This window comes from Hyla sarda, chromosome 11, assembly GCF_029499605.1.
Source record: "Hyla sarda isolate aHylSar1 chromosome 11, aHylSar1.hap1, whole genome shotgun sequence".
Taxonomy (NCBI): Eukaryota; Metazoa; Chordata; class Amphibia; order Anura; family Hylidae; genus Hyla; species Hyla sarda.
This window is the reverse complement of record NC_079199.1, coordinates 88,060,034-88,084,370: the sequence shown is the minus strand read 5'-3', so window position 1 is coordinate 88,084,370 and position 24,337 is coordinate 88,060,034. Positions and strand designations below refer to the sequence as shown.

At 46.2% G+C, this 24,337-nt stretch overlaps 1 protein-coding gene across 4 annotated transcripts in view; it reads left to right on the top strand.

The window, feature by feature from the left end:
• The window catches only part of ADAMTSL4 (ADAMTS like 4), a 190,183-nt gene extending 166,542 nt beyond the window's left edge, over positions 1-23,641 (top strand). For 3 of the 4 annotated variants that reach the window (XM_056546340.1, XM_056546337.1, XM_056546338.1), the window contains exons 10-17: positions 2-256; positions 2,887-3,016; positions 14,169-14,373; positions 16,061-16,234; positions 18,459-18,632; positions 18,719-18,898; positions 19,254-19,398; positions 22,942-23,641. In XM_056546340.1, the coding sequence (XP_056402315.1) occupies positions 2-256; positions 2,887-3,016; positions 14,169-14,373; positions 16,061-16,234; positions 18,459-18,632; positions 18,719-18,898; positions 19,254-19,398; positions 22,942-23,078 (1,400 nt within the window). In that variant the 3' untranslated portion in view covers positions 23,079-23,641. Of the gene's footprint in view, position 1; positions 257-2,886; positions 3,017-14,168; positions 14,374-16,060; positions 16,235-18,458; positions 18,633-18,718; positions 18,899-19,253; positions 19,469-22,941 lie in introns of all 4 variants that reach the window. The other variant, XM_056546339.1, reaches the window with a different exon arrangement.
• The last annotated feature ends 696 nt before the right edge of the window (positions 23,642-24,337 follow it).

Here is a 24,337-nt window from a genome sequence, read left to right as displayed (position 1 = left end):
GGATCCCTGAGGTCAATGTCATCCAGTGATTCCCTCCCACAGACCAATTTACGAAATCACCCCCTGGAGGAACGCAGCAGGGTTTCACCACCTCTAGCGAGGCCACCACCACCTCCGCCACGGCCGGCTGGCACTTTGCAGCGCAACATTCGAATCCCTCCTTTATCGGCTCCACCTGTTCACTATTGGCCAGAGCAACCTGAGTTTTTCTGGAGACGCGTTGGAAATACACCATGCTCTGTTACCTGTGGGAAAGGTGAGTGGCACTAACCCTAGAATTCATTGTTGGTCCATCCATTCCTACATTAAAGGTGAACTCCGGTGGAGACAAGTCAGGAACTCTCCAGAGTAGAAGCAAATCCCCATAGAAAACCTCTCCTGCTCTGGGCAGTTCCTGATATGGACAGAGGTGTCAGCAGAGAGCAGCAGCTGATAAGTACTGGAAGGATTAAGATTTTTAAATAGAATTAATTTACAAATCTGTTTAACTTTCTGGCACCAGTTGATTTGAAAAACATTTTTCTCTGGAGTTCCCCTTTTAAAGAGATCTAGAGAGTCTATTTTAAACACTGACTAAAAATCCATGAGCCCCATTTCCCAGGATAATCAGTCCCAGGGTATTCAAACAACTCAGATGTGCGTAACTAGGCCCGGCCTGAAGTTCTGTAGGGTCCTAGACAAGCAATGCAGAAAGTGATCAGCTTTTCCCTCTCTTTTTCCCTCTCTCTGTCTTTTTCTCTCTCTCTCTCTCTTTCTTTCTCTTTCTCTCTCTTTCTCTCTCTCTCTCTCTCTGTGATGGAGGGCAGATGTTATTACCCTAGGGGCAAATGACATTAACCCCTTGTGTTCGTGATGCCAAGGTGTGGTTTTACCTCTACACCACTCGAATGTATGGCCTCTGGATCCTGGGCTAGGCACGGGGCAAATAATGACTCCGGCGCCAGGTTACGGAAAACAACGGCAGCTTTACTTAGGCAGACAGATGGAATAGTCTTTACAGCTCAGTTAGGCCCAAGGAAGGGACCAGTGACTTAGACTTGCGGCTCGCTGGGACTTGTAGTGGACTTGGATTAATTGCTGCAGACCCACGCTGAATTTTTCCAGACTGATCTTGACTGGCTTGACTAGGACTGACTAGACTCCACCACTTGTGTAGCTTACCAGGCTTTGACGTTCACCTTGTGGCACTGGATTGGTAGAATCGTGGCTGCGTGGTCGGCCTTGGGTCTCCTCAGGACACCAGACACTCTCTCAGGTCTTGACTGTTCCTCAGCATGCAATACTCTAGACTGACTAACTAGCTCCTTCCAGGATTTATATGGGGGAGACTTTATAGGGGTCACTCACAAATCATCTGGTCACTGACACCTTCCCAGGTTACATGACTTAGCAACACCATTTAAAGGTACATAACATTATAAACACATTGCAATAGATAATACAAAGCACTTGTTAACCATTTATACTACTCAGCTTAATGGGGGATTCAGGGGACACACCAATAGAGTCCACCAGAAAGGACAGCAAGGGTACAGGGGTGCAACTCCTGTACTGGGCCACCACACTATCTCTCCCTTTCATTCTTCCTTTCTTTAGTAGTGGTCCAGGCCGGCAATGACCAGGGTAAATCTAGCTCCAGGCGTCCCTAGAAGGTCTAGGTGTACACTAGGAAAGGAGGTAGATAGACTGCTCTCTACACACTGACTGGGCAAAGGAAAGTTTGGTTTATGCAAGTACCTTCTACCATTTAAGGCTTTCCACGTGTATGTTTTTGGGGCAGTGTAAGTACATAGGGGCTCACCTGCAAAACATAAAGTACATTTCACTGAATGCATTTTACAGTGTAATCACATCCGACAACTAGTAAAAAAGATGTAAAAGCCAGGCAGTGGGACTGTGGGGCCGGGGTGGAAGGATGCAATGGGGTGTTGCAAGTGGTAGTGTAGGGTATTGGTATTAACCCTATATTGTCGTGACGCCAGCATGCGGTTTCCTTAGGGTAATGGTCCTACCGCCAACCGTCTCACAAACAGTAGGGAAAAATAAAGGAGTGTCCACAGCAGATGTTGATGAAAACCGGAATAAACTTTACTGCATATTTTATGCAACTGCAGGTAACAAAACAGTCTTTGTACAGAGGACTGTAGTTCAGGTTCCTCACAGGTTTGCTGGGACTTCTGAGTGCAAAAAGCTTTGATTTGCTAGCCACTGTGCTACTGAATTTATGATAATTGAGTTGCAGTAGTCACACAGGATTTTAGTAGTTTTGAGCTGGATAACTCACGGTTTAGTGGCTGCGGAAGATAAGGCTTCAGGCCTAGCTTGAATTGATAATGAGCTATGAGATTAGTGCTGCTTGATAGTCCGGAACAAAGAGAGAGAATTTAGTGGCAGCAGCCCCTTATATATTAAGGGGGTGGGACAAAGCTCATTGGATAGCCAAACCTGTCAGTCCTGACCTCTGGAACTCTGGGTATATCACATGACCCAAAGGTCCTTAAACCATGGCATAACATAAATCAAAGGCATGTGACCTCTAAGGTCCTATACAGAGGTATCCTAGATTAATTAAATATATAAATATATACATGAAATATTACCATATTAAGAGGCGACTAGGGGTTAGCCCTTCAGGAGAGCCCATTAGCATGGAGGGACTCTGGCTGAGGGGACTCCAGACAAAAGGGACAGGACCAAGTCCGGTACCGGGACACCACAGGACACTGCAGCAATAGTCGGGTTTATTACATAGAGACCGTATGGTACCATGTGAGCCCTGTATGAGGGCATATAGGCCAAATATAGTACTGTTATTTAGAGGAATACTATGGTTTTCTATGGCACCACTGTAACACTCTTCTTCTCTTTTACCCCTCTTTGTCTCAGGATTCTGGTACCCTATATACCAGTGTGTTTCCAGAAGTTCCCTGGATGAGGTGAATGAGGAGGAATGTGATTCCTCTACGAAGCCGTTCCCCCAGGAGGAGGCCTGTAACACCCAACCCTGCCCTGCATTGTAAGTCCAACCATTCTAAATATCATTGTCTACAAATATCCATTGTTCACTGTCAGTGAAGTACAAACCCAGCACCACCACCCAGCTGTACATCTTACTGAATGGAGCTGTCAGATCCTCACTCGTCAGAAAGTCCTAGCATATAATAATAATATCAGGTTCTGTGATGTGAATTACCCCCACAAGGATATAGAGTTGTTGACTTGGTATTTGCCTCTACACCCCTGATGACATGGTTGGTGCCATGAAACATGTAGGGGAGGCGAAGGGTTAATATTTTAATCATCAGTATCCCAGTCCATTTTCTTAGTGCACCTATTATCAAGACTCAACTGAGAGCAAGTTATATTGATCAATGGACTGTGATCTGTGGTTTTAACTATTTGTGGTACCAATTTTAATGCATATCAATAAATGTGATGCTTTACAATATACACTAGTATGGAAGTTCAAAGATAAGGGAAGTGAAGGAAAGGAAAATCCAGCTTTTATTCGTGCACATTAAAAATGGTAAGCCACCATAGTGGTAAGTGACATGTCACTCATAAAAACAGGAGTGAAACGACGCGTTTCGAGCATAAGCTCTTGTACCATGTCACATGAACAGTGTCAGAGTCCGCTGTGAAAAGACCTCCCCGTCTCCATGGATAGGAACTGAAGTGCTGGGCTGGGAGCCGAGAAATTAGTTAACTCATTCCAAGCCAAGCATGACCCAAAAAGAATTCAGACTTGGTGTTTGTGTAGAGAATTGGGAGAACAGACCTCATGTATGTCGGAATATTCACTGTCTTTCAAAAAATATCATATTAAAGCCAATTAAAAATAAAGTAAATATGGAAAAAGAAAACTCAAAAGAAAATGACCCCCAAAAATACGCAAAGAAAATATATGTAGATTAGCCTGAGTTTTTCACAATAGTCCAATCCAAACAACAAACGCATAGTATAAATGACGGCCTGTAAGAAACAGAATACCAGACCACATGTTCATGACTCCATAGCAAACCAATACAAATAATAATAAATATTCAGATCGGGAGCTGGATTTTCCTTTCCTTCCCTTTCCTGCTACTACTGGGGGAGAGCGGTCCCCTGTATCCTTGCTTCCGGTCCTTACATAATGGTCCCTGTTACACATGAAGAGTTGGTGAGCTGATCTACTACTGTGTTCTTTTGTACCCATCAAAGATAAGAGGTTTAATACACCGTGATTCTGCAGAGAGTCAATCGCTGGACTCGGGGTTTGGTATACAAGTTAATTTGCCCCAATCCTACCACGGGGCGCTGTGGTTAAAACACACATCTTCATTCCTGGCCTAATCTGTCTTTCATGTCTTAAAACTTTAAACTTAAAGGGGTTATCCAGGAAAGAACGTTTTATATATATATCAACTGGCTCCAAAAAGTGAAACAGATTTGTTAATTACTTCTATAAAAAAATCTTAATCCTTTCAGTACTTATGAGCTGCTGAAGTTGAGTTGTTCTTTTCTGTCTAAGTGCTCTCTGATGACACGTGTCTCGGGAACCGCCCAGTTTAGAAGAGGTTTGTTATGGGGATTTGCTTCTAAACTGGGCGGTTCCCGAGACAGGTGTCATCAGAGAGGACTTAGACAGAAAAGAACAACTCAACTTCAGACGCTCATAAGTACTGAAAGGATTAAGATTTTTTAATAGAAGTAATTTACAAATCTGTTTAACTTTCTGAAGCCAGTTGATATATAAAAAAAAGTTTTTTCCTGGAATACCCCTTTAATTCATATCAGGCAATAATATAAGATCTTTATGTTGGGTGGCATGATTGGACAAAATTAGATCACATTTTAGGTATAAAGTAAAGAGTCCTCTTAGTGGAGGCCTAACTGTGTTTATACATTTCATGGATGGCCCATTCAATTTCTTCTATTGTGGCACTGTAGGGGATTTAAAGGGGTTGTCACGATGCCGGCTGGCAGGTAGTGGATCCTCTGTGCCAGAGAGGGATTGGCGTGGACCGTGCTAGAGGATCGGTTCTAAGTCACTACTGGTTTTCACCAGAGCCCGCCGCAAAGCGGGATGGTCTTGCTGCGGCGGTAGTGACCAGGTCGTATCCCCTAGCAACGGCTCAACCTCTCTGGCTGCTGAAGATAGGCGCGGTACAAGGGAGTAGACAGAAGCAAGGTCGGACGTAGCAGAAGGTCGGGGCAGGCAGCAAGGATCGTAGTCAGGGGCAACGGCAGAAGGTCTGGAATCACAGGCAAGGAACACACAAGGAACGCTTTCACTGGCACTAGGGCAACAAGATCCGGCGAGGGAGTGAAGGGGAAGTGAGGTGATATAGGGAAGTGCACAGGTGTAAACACTAATTGGAACCACTGCACCAATCAGCGGTGCAGTGGCCCTTTAAATCGCAAAGACCCGGCGCGCGCGCGCCCTAGGGAGCGGGGCCGCGCGCGCCGGGACAGAACTGACGGGGAGCGGGTAAGGTACGGGAGCCGGGGTGCGCATCGCGAGCGGGCGCTACCCGCATCGCGAATCGCATCCCGGCCGGAGGTAGTAACGCAGCGCCCCGGGTCCGTGGAACCGACCGGGGCGCTGCAGTGAGGGAAGTGTAGCGAGCGCTCCGGGGAGGAGCGGGGACCCGGAGCGCTCGGCGTAACAGTACCCCCCCCCTTGGGTCTCCCCCTCTTCTTGGGGCCTGAGAACCTGAGGATCAGACTTTTGTCCAGGATATTGTCCTCAGGTTCCCAGGACCTCTCTTCTGGACCACAACCCTCCCAATCCACTAAAAAAAAAGTTCTTCCCCTGACCTTTTTAGAGGCCAAAATCTCTTTGACAGAGAAGATGTCCGAGGAGCCGGAAACAGGAGTGGGAGGAACAGATTTAGGAGAAAAACGGTTGAGGATGAGAGGTTTAAGAAGAGAGACGTGAAAGGCATTAGGGATACGAAGAGAAGGAGGAAGAAGAAGTTTGTAAGAGACAGGATTAATTTGACACAAAACTTTAAAAGGACCAAGATAGCGTGGTCCCAACTTATAGCTCGGGACACGGAAACGGACATATTTAGCGGAGAGCCATACCTTGTCTCCAGGGGAAAAAATGGGAGGAGCTCTTCTTTTCTTATCTGCGAATCTCTTCATGCGAGAAGAAGCCTGTAAGAGAGAATTTTGGGTCTCTTTCCATATGGTGGAAAGATCACGAGAAATTTCATCCACAGCGGGCAGACCAGAGGGCAAGGGGGTAGGGAGGGGGGGAAGAGGGTGACGGCCGTACACCACGAAAAACGGAGATTTGGAGGAAGATTCAGAGATTCTGAAATTATACGAGAATTCGGCCCAAGGTAGAAGATCTGCCCAGTCATCCTGGCGGGAGGAAACAAAATGTCGTAAATAGTCACCCAAGATCTGGTTAATTCTCTCTACTTGTCCATTGGATTGAGGATGGTATGCAGAAGAAAAATTTAATTTAATCTTGAGTTGTTTACAGAGAGCCCTCCAGAATTTAGACACAAATTGGACGCCTCTATCCGAGACGATCTGTGTAGGCAACCCGTGAAGACGAAAAATGTGTACAAAAAATTGTTTAGCCAACTGAGGCGCTGAAGGAAGACCAGGAAGAGGGATGAAATGTGCCATTTTGGAGAATCGATCAACGACCACCCAAATAACAGTGTTGCCATGGGATGGGGGTAAGTCAGTAATAAAATCCATACCAATCAGAGACCAAGGTTGTTCGGGGACAGGTAGAGGATGAAGAAAACCAGCGGGCTTCTGGCGAGGAGTCTTATCCCGGGCACAGATAGTGCAGGCTCGCACAAAGTCCACCACATCAGTCTCTAGAGTCGGCCACCAATAGAAGCGAGAGATGAGTTGCACAGATTTCTTGATGCCCGCATGACCTGCGAGATGGGAGGAGTGACCCCATTTGAGGATCCCAAGGCGTTGGCGTGGAGAAACAAAGGTCTTTCCTGGAGGAGTTTGCCTGATGGAGGCTGGAGAAGTGGAAATCAGGCAGTCAGGAGGAATGATGTGTTGAGGAGAGAGTTCAATTTCAGAGGCATCTGAGGAACGAGAGAGAGCATCGGCCCTAATGTTTTTATCAGCAGGCCGAAAGTGAATTTCAAAATTAAATCGGGCAAAGAACAGAGACCACCTGGCCTGACGAGGATTCAGCCGTTGGGCAGACTGGAGGTAGGAGAGGTTCTTGTGATCGGTGTAAATAATAACTGGAAATCTTGATCCCTCCAGCAGATGCCTCCATTCCTCAAGTGCTAATTTAATGGCTAGAAGCTCTCGATCCCCGATGGAGTAGTTCCTCTCCGCCGGAGAGAAGGTCCTGGAAAAAAAACCACAAGTAACAGCATGCCCGGAAGAGTTTTTTTGTAGAAGGACAGCTCCAGCTCCCACTGAGGAGGCATCAACCTCCAATAGGAAGGGTTTAGATGGGTCAGGTCTGGAGAGCACGGGAGCCGAAGAAAAGGCAGACTTGAGTCGTTTAAAGGCGTCTTCCGCTTGAGGAGGCCAAGACTTGGGATCGGCATTTTTTTTTGTTAAAGCCACAATAGGAGCCACAATGGTAGAAAAATGTGGAATAAATTGCCTGTAATAATTGGCGAACCCCAAAAAACGTTGGATGGCACGGAGTCCGGAGGGGCGTGGCCAATCTAAGACGGCAGAGAGTTTATCTGGGTCCATTTGTAGTCCCTGGCCAGAGACCAAGTATCCTAGAAAAGGAAGAGATTGGCATTCAAACAGACATTTCTCTATTTTGGCATAGAGTTGATTATCACGAAGTCTCTGAAGAACCATACGGACATGCTGGCGGTGTTCTTCAAGATTGGCAGAAAAAATCAGGATATCATCCAGATATACAACAACACAGGAGTATAGTAGATCACGAAAAATTTCATTAACAAAGTCTTGGAAGACGGCAGGGGCGTTGCATAGACCAAAGGGCATGACCAGATACTCAAAGTGTCCATCTCTGGTGTTAAATGCCGTTTTCCATTCATCCCCCTCTCTGATGCGGATGAGATTATAAGCACCTCTTAAGTCCAGTTTGGTAAAAATATGGGCACCTTGGAGACGATCAAAGAGTTCAGAGATGAGGGGTAGGGGGTAGCGGTTCTTAACCGTGATTTTATTAAGACCGCGGTAGTCAATGCAAGGACGTAGAGAGCCATCTTTTTTGGACACAAAGAAAAATCCGGCTCCGGCAGGAGAGGAGGATTTACGGATAAAGCCCTTTTTTAAATTTTCTTGGACGTATTCAGACATGGCAAGAGTCTCTGGGACGGACAGAGGATAGATTCTGCCCCGGGGTGGAGTAGTGCCCGGGAGGAGGTCAATGGGACAATCATAAGGCCTGTGAGGAGGTAGAGTCTCAGCTTGTTTTTTGCAAAAAACGTCCGCAAAGTCCATATAGGCCTTAGGGAGACCGGTTACATGAGGAAGCACAGGGACACGGCAAGGTTTACTGGGAACCGGTTTTAAGCAGTCCTTGGAACAAGAGGGCCCCCAACTCTTGATCTCCCCAGTGGACCAATCCAGGATTGGGGAATGGAGTTGAAGCCAGGGAAGTCCAAGAAGGATTTCAGAAGTGCAATTGGGGAGAACCAACAGTTCAATCCTCTCGTGATGAGATCCGATGCACATTAGAAGGGGCTCCGTGCGGAAACGTATAGTACAGTCCAATCTTTCATTGTTTACACAATTGATGTAGAGGGGTCTGGCGAGACTGGTCACCGGGATGTTGAACCTGTTGACGAGGGAGGCTAAGATGAAATTTCCTGCAGATCCAGAGTCCAAGAAGGCCACAGCAGAGAAGGAGAAGGCAGAGGCAGACATCCGCACAGGCACAGTAAGACGTGGAGAAGCAGAGTAGACATCAAGGACTGTCTCACCTTTGTGCGGAGTCAGCGGACGTCTTTCCAGGCGGGGAGGACGGATAGGACAATCCTTCAGGAAGTGTTCGGTACTAGCACAGTACAGGCAGAGATTCTCCATGCGGCGTCGTGTCCTCTCTTGGGGTGTCAGGCGAGACCGGTCGACCTGCATAGCCTCCACGGCGGGAGGCACAGGAACAGATTGCAGGGGACCAGAGGAGAGAGGAGCCGGGGAGAAGAAACGCCTCGTGCGAACAGAGTCCATATCCTGGCGGAGCTCCTGACGCCGTTCGGAAAAACGCATGTCAATGCGAGTGGCAAGATGGATGAGTTCATGTAGGTTAGCAGGGATTTCTCGTGCGGCCAGAACATCTTTAATGTTGCTGGATAGGCCTTTTTTAAAGGTCGCGCAGAGTGCCTCATTATTCCAGGATAATTCTGAAGCAAGGGTACGGAACTGTACGGCATACTCGCCAACGGAAGAATTACCCTGGACCAGGTTCAACAGGGCAGTCTCAGCAGAAGAGGCTCGGGCAGGTTCCTCAAAGACACTTCGAATTTCCGAGAAGAAGGAGTGTACAGAGGCAGTGACGGGGTCATTGCGGTCCCAGAGCGGTGTGGCCCAAGCCAGGGCTTTTCCAGACAGCAGGCTGACTACGAAAGCCACCTTAGACCTTTCAGTGGGGAACTGGTCCGACATCATCTCCAAGTGTAATGAACATTGGGAAAGAAAGCCACGGCAAAACTTAGAGTCCCCATCAAATTTATCCGGCAAGGATAGTCGTATTCCAGAAGCGGCCACTCGCTGCGGAGGAGGTACAGGAGCTGGCGGAGGAGATGATTGCTGGAGCTGTGGTAGTAACTGTTGTAGCATAACAGTCAGTTGAGACAGCTGTTGGCCTTGTTGCGCAATCTGTTGTGACTGCTGGGCGACCACCGTGGTGAGGTCAGCGACAACTGGCAGAGGAACTTCAGCGGGATCCATGGCCGGATCTACTGTCACGATGCCGGCTGGCAGGTAGTGGATCCTCTGTGCCAGAGAGGGATTGGCGTGGACCGTGCTAGAGGATCGGTTCTAAGTCACTACTGGTTTTCACCAGAGCCCGCCGCAAAGCGGGATGGTCTTGCTGCGGCGGTAGTGACCAGGTCGTATCCCCTAGCAACGGCTCAACCTCTCTGGCTGCTGAAGATAGGCGCGGTACAAGGGAGTAGACAGAAGCAAGGTCGGACGTAGCAGAAGGTCGGGGCAGGCAGCAAGGATCGTAGTCAGGGGCAACGGCAGAAGGTCTGGAATCACAGGCAAGGAACACACAAGGAACGCTTTCACTGGCACTAGGGCAACAAGATCCGGCGAGGGAGTGAAGGGGAAGTGAGGTGATATAGGGAAGTGCACAGGTGTAAACACTAATTGGAACCACTGCACCAATCAGCGGTGCAGTGGCCCTTTAAATCGCAAAGACCCGGCGCGCGCGCGCCCTAGGGAGCGGGGCCGCGCGCGCCGGGACAGAACTGACGGGGAGCGGGTAAGGTACGGGAGCCGGGGTGCGCATCGCGAGCGGGCGCTACCCGCATCGCGAATCGCATCCCGGCCGGAGGTAGTAACGCAGCGCCCCGGGTCCGTGGAACCGACCGGGGCGCTGCAGTGAGGGAAGTGTAGCGAGCGCTCCGGGGAGGAGCGGGGACCCGGAGCGCTCGGCGTAACAGGGGTATTCCAGGAAAAAAAACTTTTCTTTTTTTTAAGATCAACTGGCTCCTGAAAGTGAAACAGATTTGTAAATTACTTCTATTAAAAAATCTTAATCCTTCCAATAATTATCAGCTACTGAAGTTGAGTTGTTCTTATCTGTCTGGAAACAGTGCTCTCTGCTGACATCTCTGCTTGCCTCAGGAACTGCACAGAGCAGAAGAGGTTTGCTATGGGGATTTGCTTCTACTCTGGACAGTTCCTGAGACACGTGTCATCAGAGAGCACTTAGACAGAAAAAAACAACTCAACTTCAGCAGCTCATAAGTATTGAAAGGATTAAGATTTTTTAATAGACGTAATTTACACATCTGTTTAACTTTCTGGAGCCAGTATATATATATATATAAAGTTTTTTCCTGGATAACCCCTTTAAATGCCATTTTGCTTGCCTTTTTATTTTATTATTTTTTTTTTATAACAACCGGATAAAACTTTATTGAGAACTTTTGTTATATAACACAAAGACCTTACACATGTTTCACTCTGAACCGGAACATCAGTCTCAATGTCGCCCCCAGATACTGTATTTGTCTCCCTGTCAAACACAATGCCATTGTCCTACTAGCCTTATAGTTACACAGTGATATTTCGTTTCATCCTACTTCTAAGTAGACCACGGTTTATTGGGTAGAGACTGAATTGAATAGGCTCCATATATTTTGACCATAGATGCCAACTGCATCAATTTGTGTTGGAAAGAGCCAATAGGGGCATGGTAAGGGCCTACAGGAAATAGATATGACTTGGCGATGCGGAATAGGAATGGCTTGAGGCTTGGTAAGATCCCAATTTTCCAACCATAAAAGCCAGAGAGATACAGATCGGTTTATTAAGATACATTTTAAAGTCATTTTCACTTAACTTCAATATTTGTACAAGTCATCCAAAATTTTCTTTCAAGAAAGGGCTCTGTATGCCAGACAGCCTTGGTTGAAACACTGCCTGGGTCCAAGTGAACGGAGTCCCGGTGGAATATGCGCTGTACATCGGTAGCCAGCAGAGCCTTAGATACTGATCCAAGAGCAGAATGCTGGAGGCTTCAGAACGTCCATAAAAATCGTAGATCTATTGACGAGCATAGCAAGAATGTCTCTGGAGTTAAAATACGATATCGCCTCTTTTGCTTGTGTGTGTGGACCTGGAAAGTCCCATTTACCTGTAGTAAAATAGAAAAGCAAAAGAAGGAGGACAGCGCCTCGTGTAATTCCGATGATATATATTAAAGCGAAGGATTAAGTAGTATGCTCACCTTGAGTGAAACTTGGGTTCATGCATGTAACCCCTCCGTGTTGGGGTAGTGAGCGGTAGTCCGGAGCTGCAGCCTGCGGGTTGCGGCCGATGTCCTCGCAGGGATCGGCAGAGGTCTTGGAACAAAGTACGGTATGAAGAAACAGGAAAAAACCCTTTTCATCGGCGCTGCTCGGATGGTGCAAAAATGTGGATGGTACCCAGAGTATTATGTAACAATATTTTATTGAAACACATACAAAAGGGGGTACAGACAGGACAAGACGCGTTTCGGGAGTGAGCCCTCCCTTTCTCAATTGTGGACATATGCAGTCTTGTCCTGCATATGTCCACAATTGAGAAAGGGAGGGCTCACTCCCGAAATGCGTCTTGTCCTGTCTGTACCCCCTTTTGTATGTGTTTCAATAAAATATTGTTACATAATACTCTGGGTACCATCCACATTTTTGCACCATCCGAGCAGCGCCGACGAAAAGGGTTTTTTCCTGTTTCTTCATACCGTACTTTGTTCCATTTACCTGTAGGGAAATCCTTATCAGACAGAAAATTACGGCCTTTTTTTATTTTCCAGAAAGAGCACCAGTGTTGTTTGGTATTGTAATATAGCCTAATGGAAATAAACTATAAAACCAGCCGTAGCCTGAAATAGGGTCACCACCACGCCAGTATTTTACCAGCACAGCTGGTATTTTGGCCACCCTGCCGGTATTTTTATATTCAGAATACTAGCAATGCAATGGACAGTATTTATCCAACCAATCCTCCAACTTCTGGAATGTTGCACCATATACTATACCAGATTTTTCCAACCACAGTACCTCCAGCTGTTGCAGAACTACAACTCTCAGCATGCCCGGACAGTTTTGCAACAGCTGGAGGTATCCCTGGTTGGGAAACACTGACCTCAATATATAATACTATATAGTCCAACATGCTGGGAGTTGTAGTTTTGCAACAGCTGGAGGCATCCCTGGTTGGGAAACACTGACCTCAATATATAATACTATATAGTCCAACATGCTGGGAGTTGTAGTTTTGTAACAGCTGGAGGCACCCCTGGTTGGGAAACACTGACCTCAATATATAATACTATATAGTCCAACATGCTGGGAGTTGTAGTTTTGTAACAGCTGGAGGCACCCCTGGTTGGGAAACTCTGACCTATACTATATACTACTATATAGTTCAACATGCTGGGAGTTGTAGTTTTGCAACAGGTGGAGGCCCCCTGGTTGGGAAACACTGACCTATACTATTATATAGTCCAACATGCTGGGAGTTGTAGTTTTGAAACAGCTGGAGGCCTCCTGGTTGGGAAACATTGACCTATACTATATACTACTATATAGTCCTATGTGCTGGGAGCTGTAGTTTTGCAACAGCTGGAGGCACCCCTGGTTGGGAAACACTGACCTATACTATATACTACTATATAGTCCAACATGCTGGGAGTTGTAGTTTTTCAGCAGCTGGAGGCACCCCTGGTTGGGAAACATTGACCTATACTATATACTATTATATAGTCTAACATGCTGGGAGTTGTAGTTTTGTAACAGCTGGAGGCACCCCTGGTTGGGAAACACTGACCTATACTATATACTACTATATAGTCCAACATGCTGGGAGTTGTAGTTTTGCAACAGCTGGAGGCACCCCTGGTTGGGAAACACTGACCTATACTACTATATAGTCCAACATGCTGGGAGTTGTAGTTTTGCAACAGCTGGAGGCACCCCTGGTTGGGAAACACTGACCTATACTATATACTACTATATAGTCCATCATGCTGGGAGTTGTAGTTTACGTTTGGGGTAGCTGCTGAGCCACAGGCTGTATCAGGGCATGCTGGGAGTTGTAGTTTACGTTTGGGGTAGCTGCTGAGCCACAGGCTGTATCAGGGCATGCTGGGTGTTGTAGTTAGTAACTAACTGCAGCTCCTGAATTTAATAAAAAATCAAAATAAAAAAAAGAGAAACAAAAACGGTACTGTTAAAAACTACAGATCAGGGCGCAAAAAAAGTGCCCTAATACAGGCCGTATAAGGAGAAATAAAAAAGTTATAGGGCTCAGAATAGGACAAAATTTCCCCCTCATATGTGTATCCTGTGATGTCACATATATAATTAATTATGCAAATTAGCATGGCGGGTATTTTTTACAAGAAAGGTGCCAACCCTACCTGGAAACAGAAGGGGCGCTGTTTCTGGAGAAGACTTTTCTAATCTCATAAACCCACAGATGAGGTAATGTGTCTCTTTACCTCAATTTGACAATGTCGTTTCATGATCTTCACTCAGCTGGGACGTTGGTAACTGGTCGGTCTGCAGCAGGACATGTGGCAGCGGGATACAGCATCGGCAAGTCCTATGTCGCCAGATGTATGCCAACCGGACCACTATGGTACATCCACAGAGGTGCAGCAGCTTAGTGAAGCCAAATGTCACCCAGACGTGCCAACTGCGTATCTGTAGCCACTGGGAGATCCAGAGCAACTGGACTACGGTAAAGAACGACTGAAGGCTCCTATTCCAAATCCTGAAAATATTGTTGTTTTCTATAATGGAAACAATGTGAAAAAAATATATAAAGTATTAAAGGGAATGTGTCACCATTTTATGTTTTTTAATAAATAAAATGATTCCATCAAGATAAAGCATTTAATTTATGTATCTAGTTTTAGGACAATGTAGTTTTAATGTTATGTATTAATAAAGAGTGCACTGGGGGCTGCCATTACTGTAGCCTCTTTGTGGTGTGTCACTTCACAACACCTATACAGATGCTTTATGGCAGGCACAGGGCATAAGAAAGTTAAAGGGGTACTCCTGTGGAAAACTTTGTTTTTTAAATCAACTGATGCCAGAAAGTTAAACAGATTTGTAAATTAAAGGGATATGGATACCGCTCTCACCAGCTCCAGACACCTCTTGCACCTGTGCTGCGGACTGCCGGCACCGCCTCCGGCAACTCCTTATGCTAGAAAGGACTCCGTCCGGCACCAAGGTATGAGGTAAAAAGGCTTGTCTTTATTTATTCCACTGCAGGATACATACAGATAAAGATGTCTGACGCGTTTCGCCCTTTGCAGGGCTTAATCGTAGACAATTATCTACGATTAAGCCCTGCAAAGGGCGAAACGCGTCAGACATCTTTATCTGTATGTATCCTGCAGTGGAATAAATAAAGACAAGCCTTTTTACCTCATACCTTGGTGCCGGACGGAGTTCTTTCTAGATTTGTAAATTACTTCTATTAAAAAATCTTAATCCTTCCTGTACTTATTAGCTGCTGAATACTACAGAGGAAATGGTTTTCTTTTTTGAACACAGAGCTCTCTGCTGATATCATGACCACAGTGCTCTCTGTTGACATCTCTGTCCAGAGCAGCATGTTTGCTATGGTGATTTTCTCCTACTCTGGACAGTTCTTAAGATGGACAGAGATGTCAGTAGAGAGCTCTGTGTTCCAAAAAGAAAACCATTTCCTCTGTAGTATTCAGCAGCTAATAACTACTGGAAGAATTAATATTTTTTAATATAAGTAAATGTGTTACAAATCTGTTTAACTTTCTGGCACCAGATGATTTAAAAAACAAAGTCTTCCACAGGAGTACCCCTTTAAGACTGAGAGTATCTCATAGAAAAGCATTGACTGCTTACTGCACATGTTCATAGCATAGGCTAGGTGAAATGAAAGGGGAAGCCAGCACCATTTTCATGAAGTCCCTGAGGAGCAGTGACCTATCAAGAGACATCTAGTCTGTTCTTTACCACTCTTCAGACACCAACAAAATGGTGAGAGTGGAATTGAAAAAACTACAAAACCCCCTCCCCTTCCTCTCCTTTTGCACATAACAGAAGAGGAAGGTAGACAGGCGAGGTCTATTTTGCAGCAGCCAGTCAAGTTGCTTGCTTTCACCAGATTCCTCATGTTAGCTCCCTCTGCTGGTCAACAGTGGGAGATATGACAAGTTAATAATTAATTGTATTTTTCATATTTTGTGGCAAGTAAACATTTTTTAAATATTTCCAAAAATATAAAAAAAATTATAAAAAAATATTTAACTTCTAAAAAAAAAATTATATATAAAAATAAAAAATCACATTTGGTGACACATTCCCTTTAATATGTTTTGGATATCCTATTCGTCCTCATATACCTCAGAATGACCCAATTCTTGTATTTACAGTGTTCAGTCATGTGTGGCCTCGGCCAAAGGACCCGTAATGTCAGATGTGTCAGTAACCAAGGGGATGTGGTTGGAGAGGGAGAATGCAGCAACCGCCTCCGTCCGAGGACCAACGAGGTCTGCGATATGGGGCCTTGTGTCCGGAGCTGGTTTCACAATGACTGGAGCTCAACGGTAAGCCTGTTCTTATTGCTATATGACCTATACATAATCATAAATACTCTTCTGGGTTTACCCTACTGTCCGGTTTGGCCATACACTTTATGGAAAATGTACATTAGATAGAGATGTACCTGTGTGGGCATAACCCAAATGAGATGTCAGCCATGAGGGTGAAAAAGGGACATAGCATATGACACTCGGCAACAACGTATCACTTTATCAGTGATGTTCAGGGGCATATTCGTAAGGGGGGCAAAGACATATAAGGGGGCACCATTTCTTTAGGTACCACATACTTGATAGGGGCCTGTTATAGATTCGGGACCCCGTTCCTCCCTCTTGCTGGGTCATGTCACAAGAGTTTGTCATCATTATTGAATTCAAGAGAATATGAAGTAGAACTCACTTACAAAATTCTATATTTTTGGTGGAGTTATTTTCATAGTAATTGCCATTCATACTTACCTTAAACAGCATGTACAATGGTTTCTTTCTTCTGTCCATGAGTTGTGTCTAGTATAACAGTTCGTATAACAGTTAAAGGGGCTACTCAGTGTTTGGAACAAACTGTTCCGAAAGCTGTAGCCAGCACTCGGAGCTTGTGACGTCATAGCCCCGCCACCTCATGGCGTCACGCCCCACCCCCTCAATGCAAGTCTATGGGACTGTGCTACGCTGGAGTCAGCGTCGGGAGCTCGTGATGTCATAGCCCCCATGACGTCACGTCCCGACCCCTCAATGCAAGTCTATGGGAGGGGGCGTGACAGCCGTCACGCCCCCTCCCATAGACTTGCATTGAGGGGGCGGGGCATGACATCATGGGGGCTATGACGTCACGAGCTCCCGGCACTGGCTCCAGCGTTCGGAACAGTTTGTTCCAAATGCTGAGCAGCGGAGTACCCCTTTAAGCTCCCTTGAGGTGAATAGGGCTGAGCTGCAATACCACACACAACTTGTGAACTGTTCTAGTGCTGTCTTTTGAAGACCCTCTCTCTAAGGTGGAATTCGCACTATGATTGTGCCCTCTGTGCCACTTATACATCAGAATCCTGGCACAGCCCTTATTGACTTAAATTGACAATAAATAGCCCAGCTGATGACTATGTTCAGGTAATTTCCTGCAGGTATGTACTTGGATTCAAAAGTGGAGCACACCTGTGCATGGGGGAACTGACATGAATGTAGTCATTGGATGACTACATTTGGGCCTTTGAAGTCAATTAGGCCCATGCCAATATGCATGTATACATCTGCATCCCAATTTGACAGGTTGTAGGTGTATATGTTCCTCTGTTCAAATAGAGAAAACAGACATGGCCGCACATCCACAACATGCACAATGATCTAAGGCTTCTCAGCAACATTTATTAAAGGAGCACTCCAGCGCAAAATAACTTATCCCCTATCCAAAGGATAGGGGATAAGTTATAGATCGCGGGGGGTCCGAGCGCTGGGGCCCCCCAGGATCTCCTGGACGGGGCAGCGGCAGTCTGCCGGAAGTGAAGTTTCGTCCCCAGCAGAAAGCCGTGGCAGACACTCCCCCTCCATGTATCTCTATGGGATTCATGGAGTGGGTGTGTCGGCCGCCACGTCATGCGGGGATGGAACGCCCCCTTTCCTGTATATTGCCGTGGCCCCAGCGCTCGGACCCCCCGTAATCTTTAACCTTTAACCTTTATCCTTCGGATAGGGGATAAGTTATTTTGCACTATAGATGTCCTTTAAACTAACAGGTCGTTAGTGTACTTTATGATCATGAAGTGTAAGCCCACTGGCCATGTCACGGCCACTGGTAAATAGCGGGTCCCTAACGTCCCTAACATAAAATGGCGTAGCACTGGGCAGCGACCACCACCGCCGCCACCACACCAGTGCCTACAGGGGGAACGACCCACTGGCAGAGCAGCCCCCATGCCACTCAAACCACTCCCAAGGCCGCGTCTCCCCGTGACGTGGCTAGTGGGCTTGCACTTCATTATTATGAAGTACACTAACGACCTGTTAGTTTAATAAATGTTACTGAGAAGCCTTAGATCATTGTGTATGTTGTGGATGTGCGACCATGTCTGTTTTCTCTATTTAAATTCGTATATGTTCTTCTATTTTCCATTCCTCTTGATTGAAATCTTGTCTTTGACCAAAAAATTATAATAATCTGTATCAAAAACTTCACGTGTGCATCCAGCTCTATTGTGTCTGACATGTAATACTTTATCTTGTCTGTCATGATTCACAGTGTTCTTCAGAATGTGGACCTGGGATCCAACGCCGTTCGGTCTTCTGCCTCTCTAGTTCTCCCTTGGATGAGTCCCAAGAGGGGTGCCCAGGAAATAAACCTTCTGACATGCGTGTGTGCAACAGTGGTCCATGTGAGCGGACAATCAAGTGGTACACCGGTCCTTGGTCTCAGGTATATAGTCCTATTTCAGTTTATTGGTATAAAAATGTGATGTCAATTGGACCGATGGTGTCTTATTCCTTCTTTCTTTTCTGCAGTGCTCTGCAGATTGTGATGAAGGTTCTCAAAGACGGGATGTGATTTGTGTCAGCAAGATGGGCTCCGACTTTAACGTGACCGATGCATCTGAGTGTGCGCATCTTGAGAAGCCACCAAGTCTACAGTCGTGTAATGCCGGACCTTGTGGGTCACGCTGGTTCACAACGCCTTGGAGCACTGTGAGTGGTATAGGATTAAAGGGGTACTACAAACTGTTCCGAGCGCTGGAGTTGGCACCGGGAGCTTGTGACGTCATAGCCCCGCCCCTCATGACGTCACACCCACCCCCTCAATGCAAGTCTATGGGAGGGGGCGTGACATTCGTCACGCCCCCTCCCATAGACTTGCATTGAGGGGGCGGGGCTTGATGGCATGAGGGGGCAGGGCTATGCCGTCACAAGCTCCCGGCTCCAGCGTTCGGAACAGTTTGCTCCAAACGCTGAGCAGCGGAGTACCCCTTTAAGCATGAGCAGCCATGGATAGAAATGTGGGCAGTTGACTTCAGTTGTTTTCTTCTCTTCTCCATTCCACTAGTGTTCACAGTCTTGCGAAGGTGGTTTGCAGGTCAGAGAGGTGCGGTGTCTGGCAGCCGATAAGACTTACAGCCAACAATGTGACCTAGAGTCCAAACCGGATGAGAAGAAAACATGTAACCCGCAGCCCTGTTCCTCTGTACTAGGTGAGGCCAGAGAGGGAACCATCCAGCCTTGACCTGACATTACACTGCAGACCTCTCCAGCAGCTAAGAGGTTAATAAACCACAGTAAGGCTTTGCAGTGCGAGAAAAATCAATCTAGCTGCTCGAATTAACCCTAATCGATATCGTCTGTAGTTGCAGAGCTTAGTGGCATGTGTGTCCTGGTGTTATCTGACGTGTATTGTGAACTAAACTATGCTGCACGGATAATGCAAATCAATGTTATGGGATCTTGTATTTCATCTACCCGACATTATACCGTAACAAAATAGATGCATCATGGCACCTGTCTTGTTAGGGACAATGGGAGGTGCCATCATGTATCTATTTATTTTTACTGTTTAATTACTAGCACCTCCCTATCATCATCATAGAATGGACCAAGACCAACAAACGCTTATGACATCGTAGTTCTAACCGTGTTCAGTACATGATGGTTGGACATATGGGAAGTCTGGAGGAGTCTATCCAAAGAGACTTCCACTGATTTCTCGGGAATCGGGACAGGACTTATTTGGCTCCTGTTGGCCTATCTGACTTTTCCTCAGGAGAAACAAAGGTGGACCGTATTTTGATGGTTCTTCTGCTTCTTTGGGGCTAAATTTCCACTTGGTTTTTTTTCTGGCAGTTTTTGGACATCTGCCACTGCAGTTTTTGAGCCAAAGTCAGAAGTGGATCCATAAGGGAGGAGAAGTATAAGTCCTTCCATTATATGACCTATTCCTCTTGAATACATTTCTGGCTTTGGCTCAAAAACTGCAGTGGAAAAAAAAAAACAAGTGGAAACTTAGCCTTAAAGGGGTATTCCAGCGAAAAACTTTTTTTTTTTATATATCAACTGGCTCCAAAAAGTTAAAGCGGTTCTCCACCATAAGGTGATTTTAGTACGTACCTGGCAGACAGTAATGGACATGCTTATGAAAGATCTGCGCTTGTTTTGGGGCTAAATGGCTATGTTGTGAGATTACCATAAAACTGTGGCTAGCTTTTTGTGAACTTGTATTTCCTGTTTGATTTTTCTTTTTTTGACTACCAATCCCATAATTCCATTTTCCTCCCTCCCACACATCAGCCACCCCACCCACTAAAACATAAATGATCTGCATCCATTCAAAAGACCTGTGGTTTTCAATCAGGTTGCCCACAGCTGATGCATTAGTTGCAGATTGATCTCTCTCCCACCAAGCGATTGCTCCACCCATTGAAGCAGACAGGCTCCCTGTCATCAGCTGACTAGTGAGTCTGGTCTCGGCTGCATTGCAACCTGGGAAAAATCTGAGACAACAGTCATTTTGTATGTTGGTAAAAATAAATATTGTGGTGAAAATCACATAAGAATTGTGAGAAAACCGTCACACACAGGTACAGACACTTTATTATGAACTACACTAACTTCACAGCCCCTGTAGCATAGTCAAATAAAAAAAAAAATCCTGGAATACCCCTTTAAACAAATTAGTAAATTACTTCTATTAAAATGAATTATTAATCCTTCCAGTACTTATCAGCTGCTGAAGTTAAGTTGTTCTTTTCTGTCTGACCACAGTGCTCTCTGCTGACACCTCTGTCTGTCTGAGGAACTGTCCAGAGCAGGAGAGGTTTGCTATGGAAATTTGCTCCTACTCTGGACAGTTCCTAAGACAGACAGAGGTGTCCCCAGAGAGCACTGTGGTCAGACAGAAAAGAACAACTGAACTTCAGCAGCTGATAAGTACTGGAAGGATTAATATTTTTTTATTAGAAGTAATTTACAAATCTGTTTAACTTTCTGGAGCCAGTTGATATGAAAAAAATTGTTTTTCACTGGAGGACCCCTTTAAGTATAGCCAAGAGTTTCCAATGGGAGCCAAATGAAACGGGCCACTTTGTTGAACCCTGCATGATCTAGAAGACTGGTAGGTAAAGCTGCAAGAAAGACACAGACACAGCAGTATGTTAGACCAGTGATATACTGCCAGTACAAGACCATAGCTATTGTACCTTGTTCTGATACCTGAGGGGCTCCAAAAGTGGCTCTGCCATATAAGAAGACGCCCATATTGTATATGGCACATGATAGGCAGTAGTCCTGTTACAGATTGTCTACTGGTGCCTAGGAGTTTATGCTGTAGTACAGCAAATTATAAAATTGTCAGATATAGAATATTGTGAAGTCAGGGTTTTGATGGATGGTCAAGAGGTACAAGTTAGGGTGCATTCATACCAAGACTTTGCCCTCTATATCATGGATGGGTTGGCCATCTGTCAAAATGCAAACCCACCATATACATGTACAGACAGAAAATGGCCCTTGTGGACTTTATTTAGTGAATATGTTTAGGTCATTTGACTTAGACCATAAAGGGGTACTCTTCCCCTAGACATCTTATCCCCTATCCAAAGGACAGGCGATAAGATGTCGGATCGCGGGTGGCCCGCCACTGGGGACCCCCCGGGATCCCGCCTGCAGCAGCCCGGCACCTCAGCATCCCGGAGCTAAATTTTCTCTGAGGCTAATGACGGGCGGTGCAGGGGATGGGGAATCGTGACATCATGCCCCACCCCCTCAATACAAGTCTATTGGAGGGGGCGAGACGCCCGCCCCTTCTATAGACTTGCATTGAGGGGGCGGACGTGATGTAACGAGGGGGCGGGGCCGTGATGTCACGATGCCCCGTCCCCTGCACCGCCCATCATTAGCCTCGGGCTGCTGCAGCGGGGATATCCTTTGGATAGGGGATAATGTCTAAGGGCAGAGTACCCCTTTAAAGGGTTACTCCACTGCCCAGCATTCAGAGCATTTTTTCTGAACGCTTGAAGTGGGTGGCAGGGGGTCACAACGTCATGACCTCGCCCCCTTATGATGTCACACCATGCCCCCTCAGTGCAAGTCTGTGGGAGGGGGCCGTGACATCACGACCTCAGCCACTAGCACCCGGCGTTCTAAACCAACACTGAGTGCTGCACGGAGATTGCAGGGGTCCCAGCGGCGGGACCCCCGCGATCAGACATCTTATCCCCTATCCCATCTTATCCATAAGATGTCTAGGGGCAGAGTACCCCTTTAAAGTGCAGCAAACCACAAGTCAAAACATGTCTACGTTTGGAAAATAATCCAATTGTAGTTATTAGCTGGCTATTTAGGGGCCATTAAGTCTCCCATTTTGACAGGTTGCCGGTATATCCATGCCACAGAAGGCACAATTGTGGTGTGAACGTACAAGTGTTGGCTCACCTATGAGTACCATATGAGTTTATACACATATATATATATATATATATCCTACATGTAAAGTTGTATCGATTTAAATGACATTACTTGTGCTGATCCTTACGTCAGAGCTGCGTTTACAATTCTGCAATTCCAAAGTGAAATTTCCAAACATCCAACATAATACCGGAAGAAAATGACAATATCTTGTGCAACACTAATGAAGCCTCCCAGCCAACTACACAACTTGCATGTACATGTAGCATGTGATTGTCTATGTAAGTTCTTTTCATTTCAATGCTTTGATATAATATTTTGTCTTTTTACCGATACAGATGACAACTGCCGTGATCGGTATCACAACTGTGCCGTGGTGGTACAAGCTCGGCTCTGTGTCTACGCCTATTACAAACAAGCATGCTGTTCCTCCTGTGCCCACTCCCTGCAACGAAGGACGTCTGAGAGCCGATAGCGAGCAGGTCCCCATCCCCGATCCCCATCCCCGATCCCCCACCTCACCAGATTTTATATTTTATATATGCAGAAAAGACAGTATTTATTTACCTCTTTAGCGCTTTGTTGGGGGGCGCCAGCTTATGCCAAGGCCCCACAGAGAGGTGGCTAAAGACAGAATTGTATATTTGCTTTTTATAGTCTCCTCTCTCTCACTCACGGAGAGGAGGATTTTGCTTTCGTGATTCTTTTACGGTGCTAAATAACAACCTGTATATTGTCATTTACCACAACTGTGACTTCTGGGAAACCAATCATGCCATATAATGTAGGTGTGAAAGGAAAGTAAAAAAGGAGGGGCGCTCTGTCGTGTGGAATAGGAAAGCAGTTGGACGATGGAGCACCCACTGCACCCAAAGTGATGTGATGTCTCGCTGGGGTGATCCGCAACGACTGCACGTCACCTGGGTAGGGTGCGGGTTGGAGAGCGGTAAGGGCAGTTGAGCAGCTCAAATTCCCCTATACGTATCCGCAAGGGTACGGAAACAATGGAGGCAGGAGGAAAATAAAACATAAAAAAGGGTTTGTAACGAGCACTACTGCTGTTGAAGAAAGAAATGAGGACGCCACGGTAGCACAGGACAGTTTATTGAAGTTCAAGTAAAAGGACAACGCGTTTCGGCACTAGCAGGTGCCTTCCTCAGGTCCACAAAACAATTGAAGCATAGCGTCCTGTAGCCTGTGTAGTGCTAGGGTGGCATGCTTACAGGTTACAGGACGCTATGCTTCAATTGTTTTGTGGACCTGAGGAAGGCACCTGCTAGTGCCGAAATGCGTTGTCCTTTTACTTTAACTTCAATAAACTGTCCTGTGCTACCGTGGTGTCCTGATTTCTTTCTTCAACAGCAGTAGTGCTCGTTCCAAACCCTTTTTTTATGTTTTATTTTCCTTCTGCCGCCATATAATGTAGGAATCCTGCAACAGTTATATTAGAGGAGGGTCATAGGAAGCCTAGTGGCCACCTGATCGGTCGCTGCAGTCAACTCTTAGCATCTAACCCTGGGTCCTTGTTGGATCACAGTTAGGGTACGTTCACACGGGCGGATTTATTTGCGGGTTTCCCGCTGCGTATTTAAAAGGGGGTTGGCTCTTCTCTGCTGAGGAAAATTCCTACATTATATGGCGGCAACAGGGTCTGCGGCGGATTTTCCGCAGCGGAAAATCTGCTGCAGACAGCCGAGAAGAGCCCGCCCACTTTCAAATACGCGGCCGGTAACC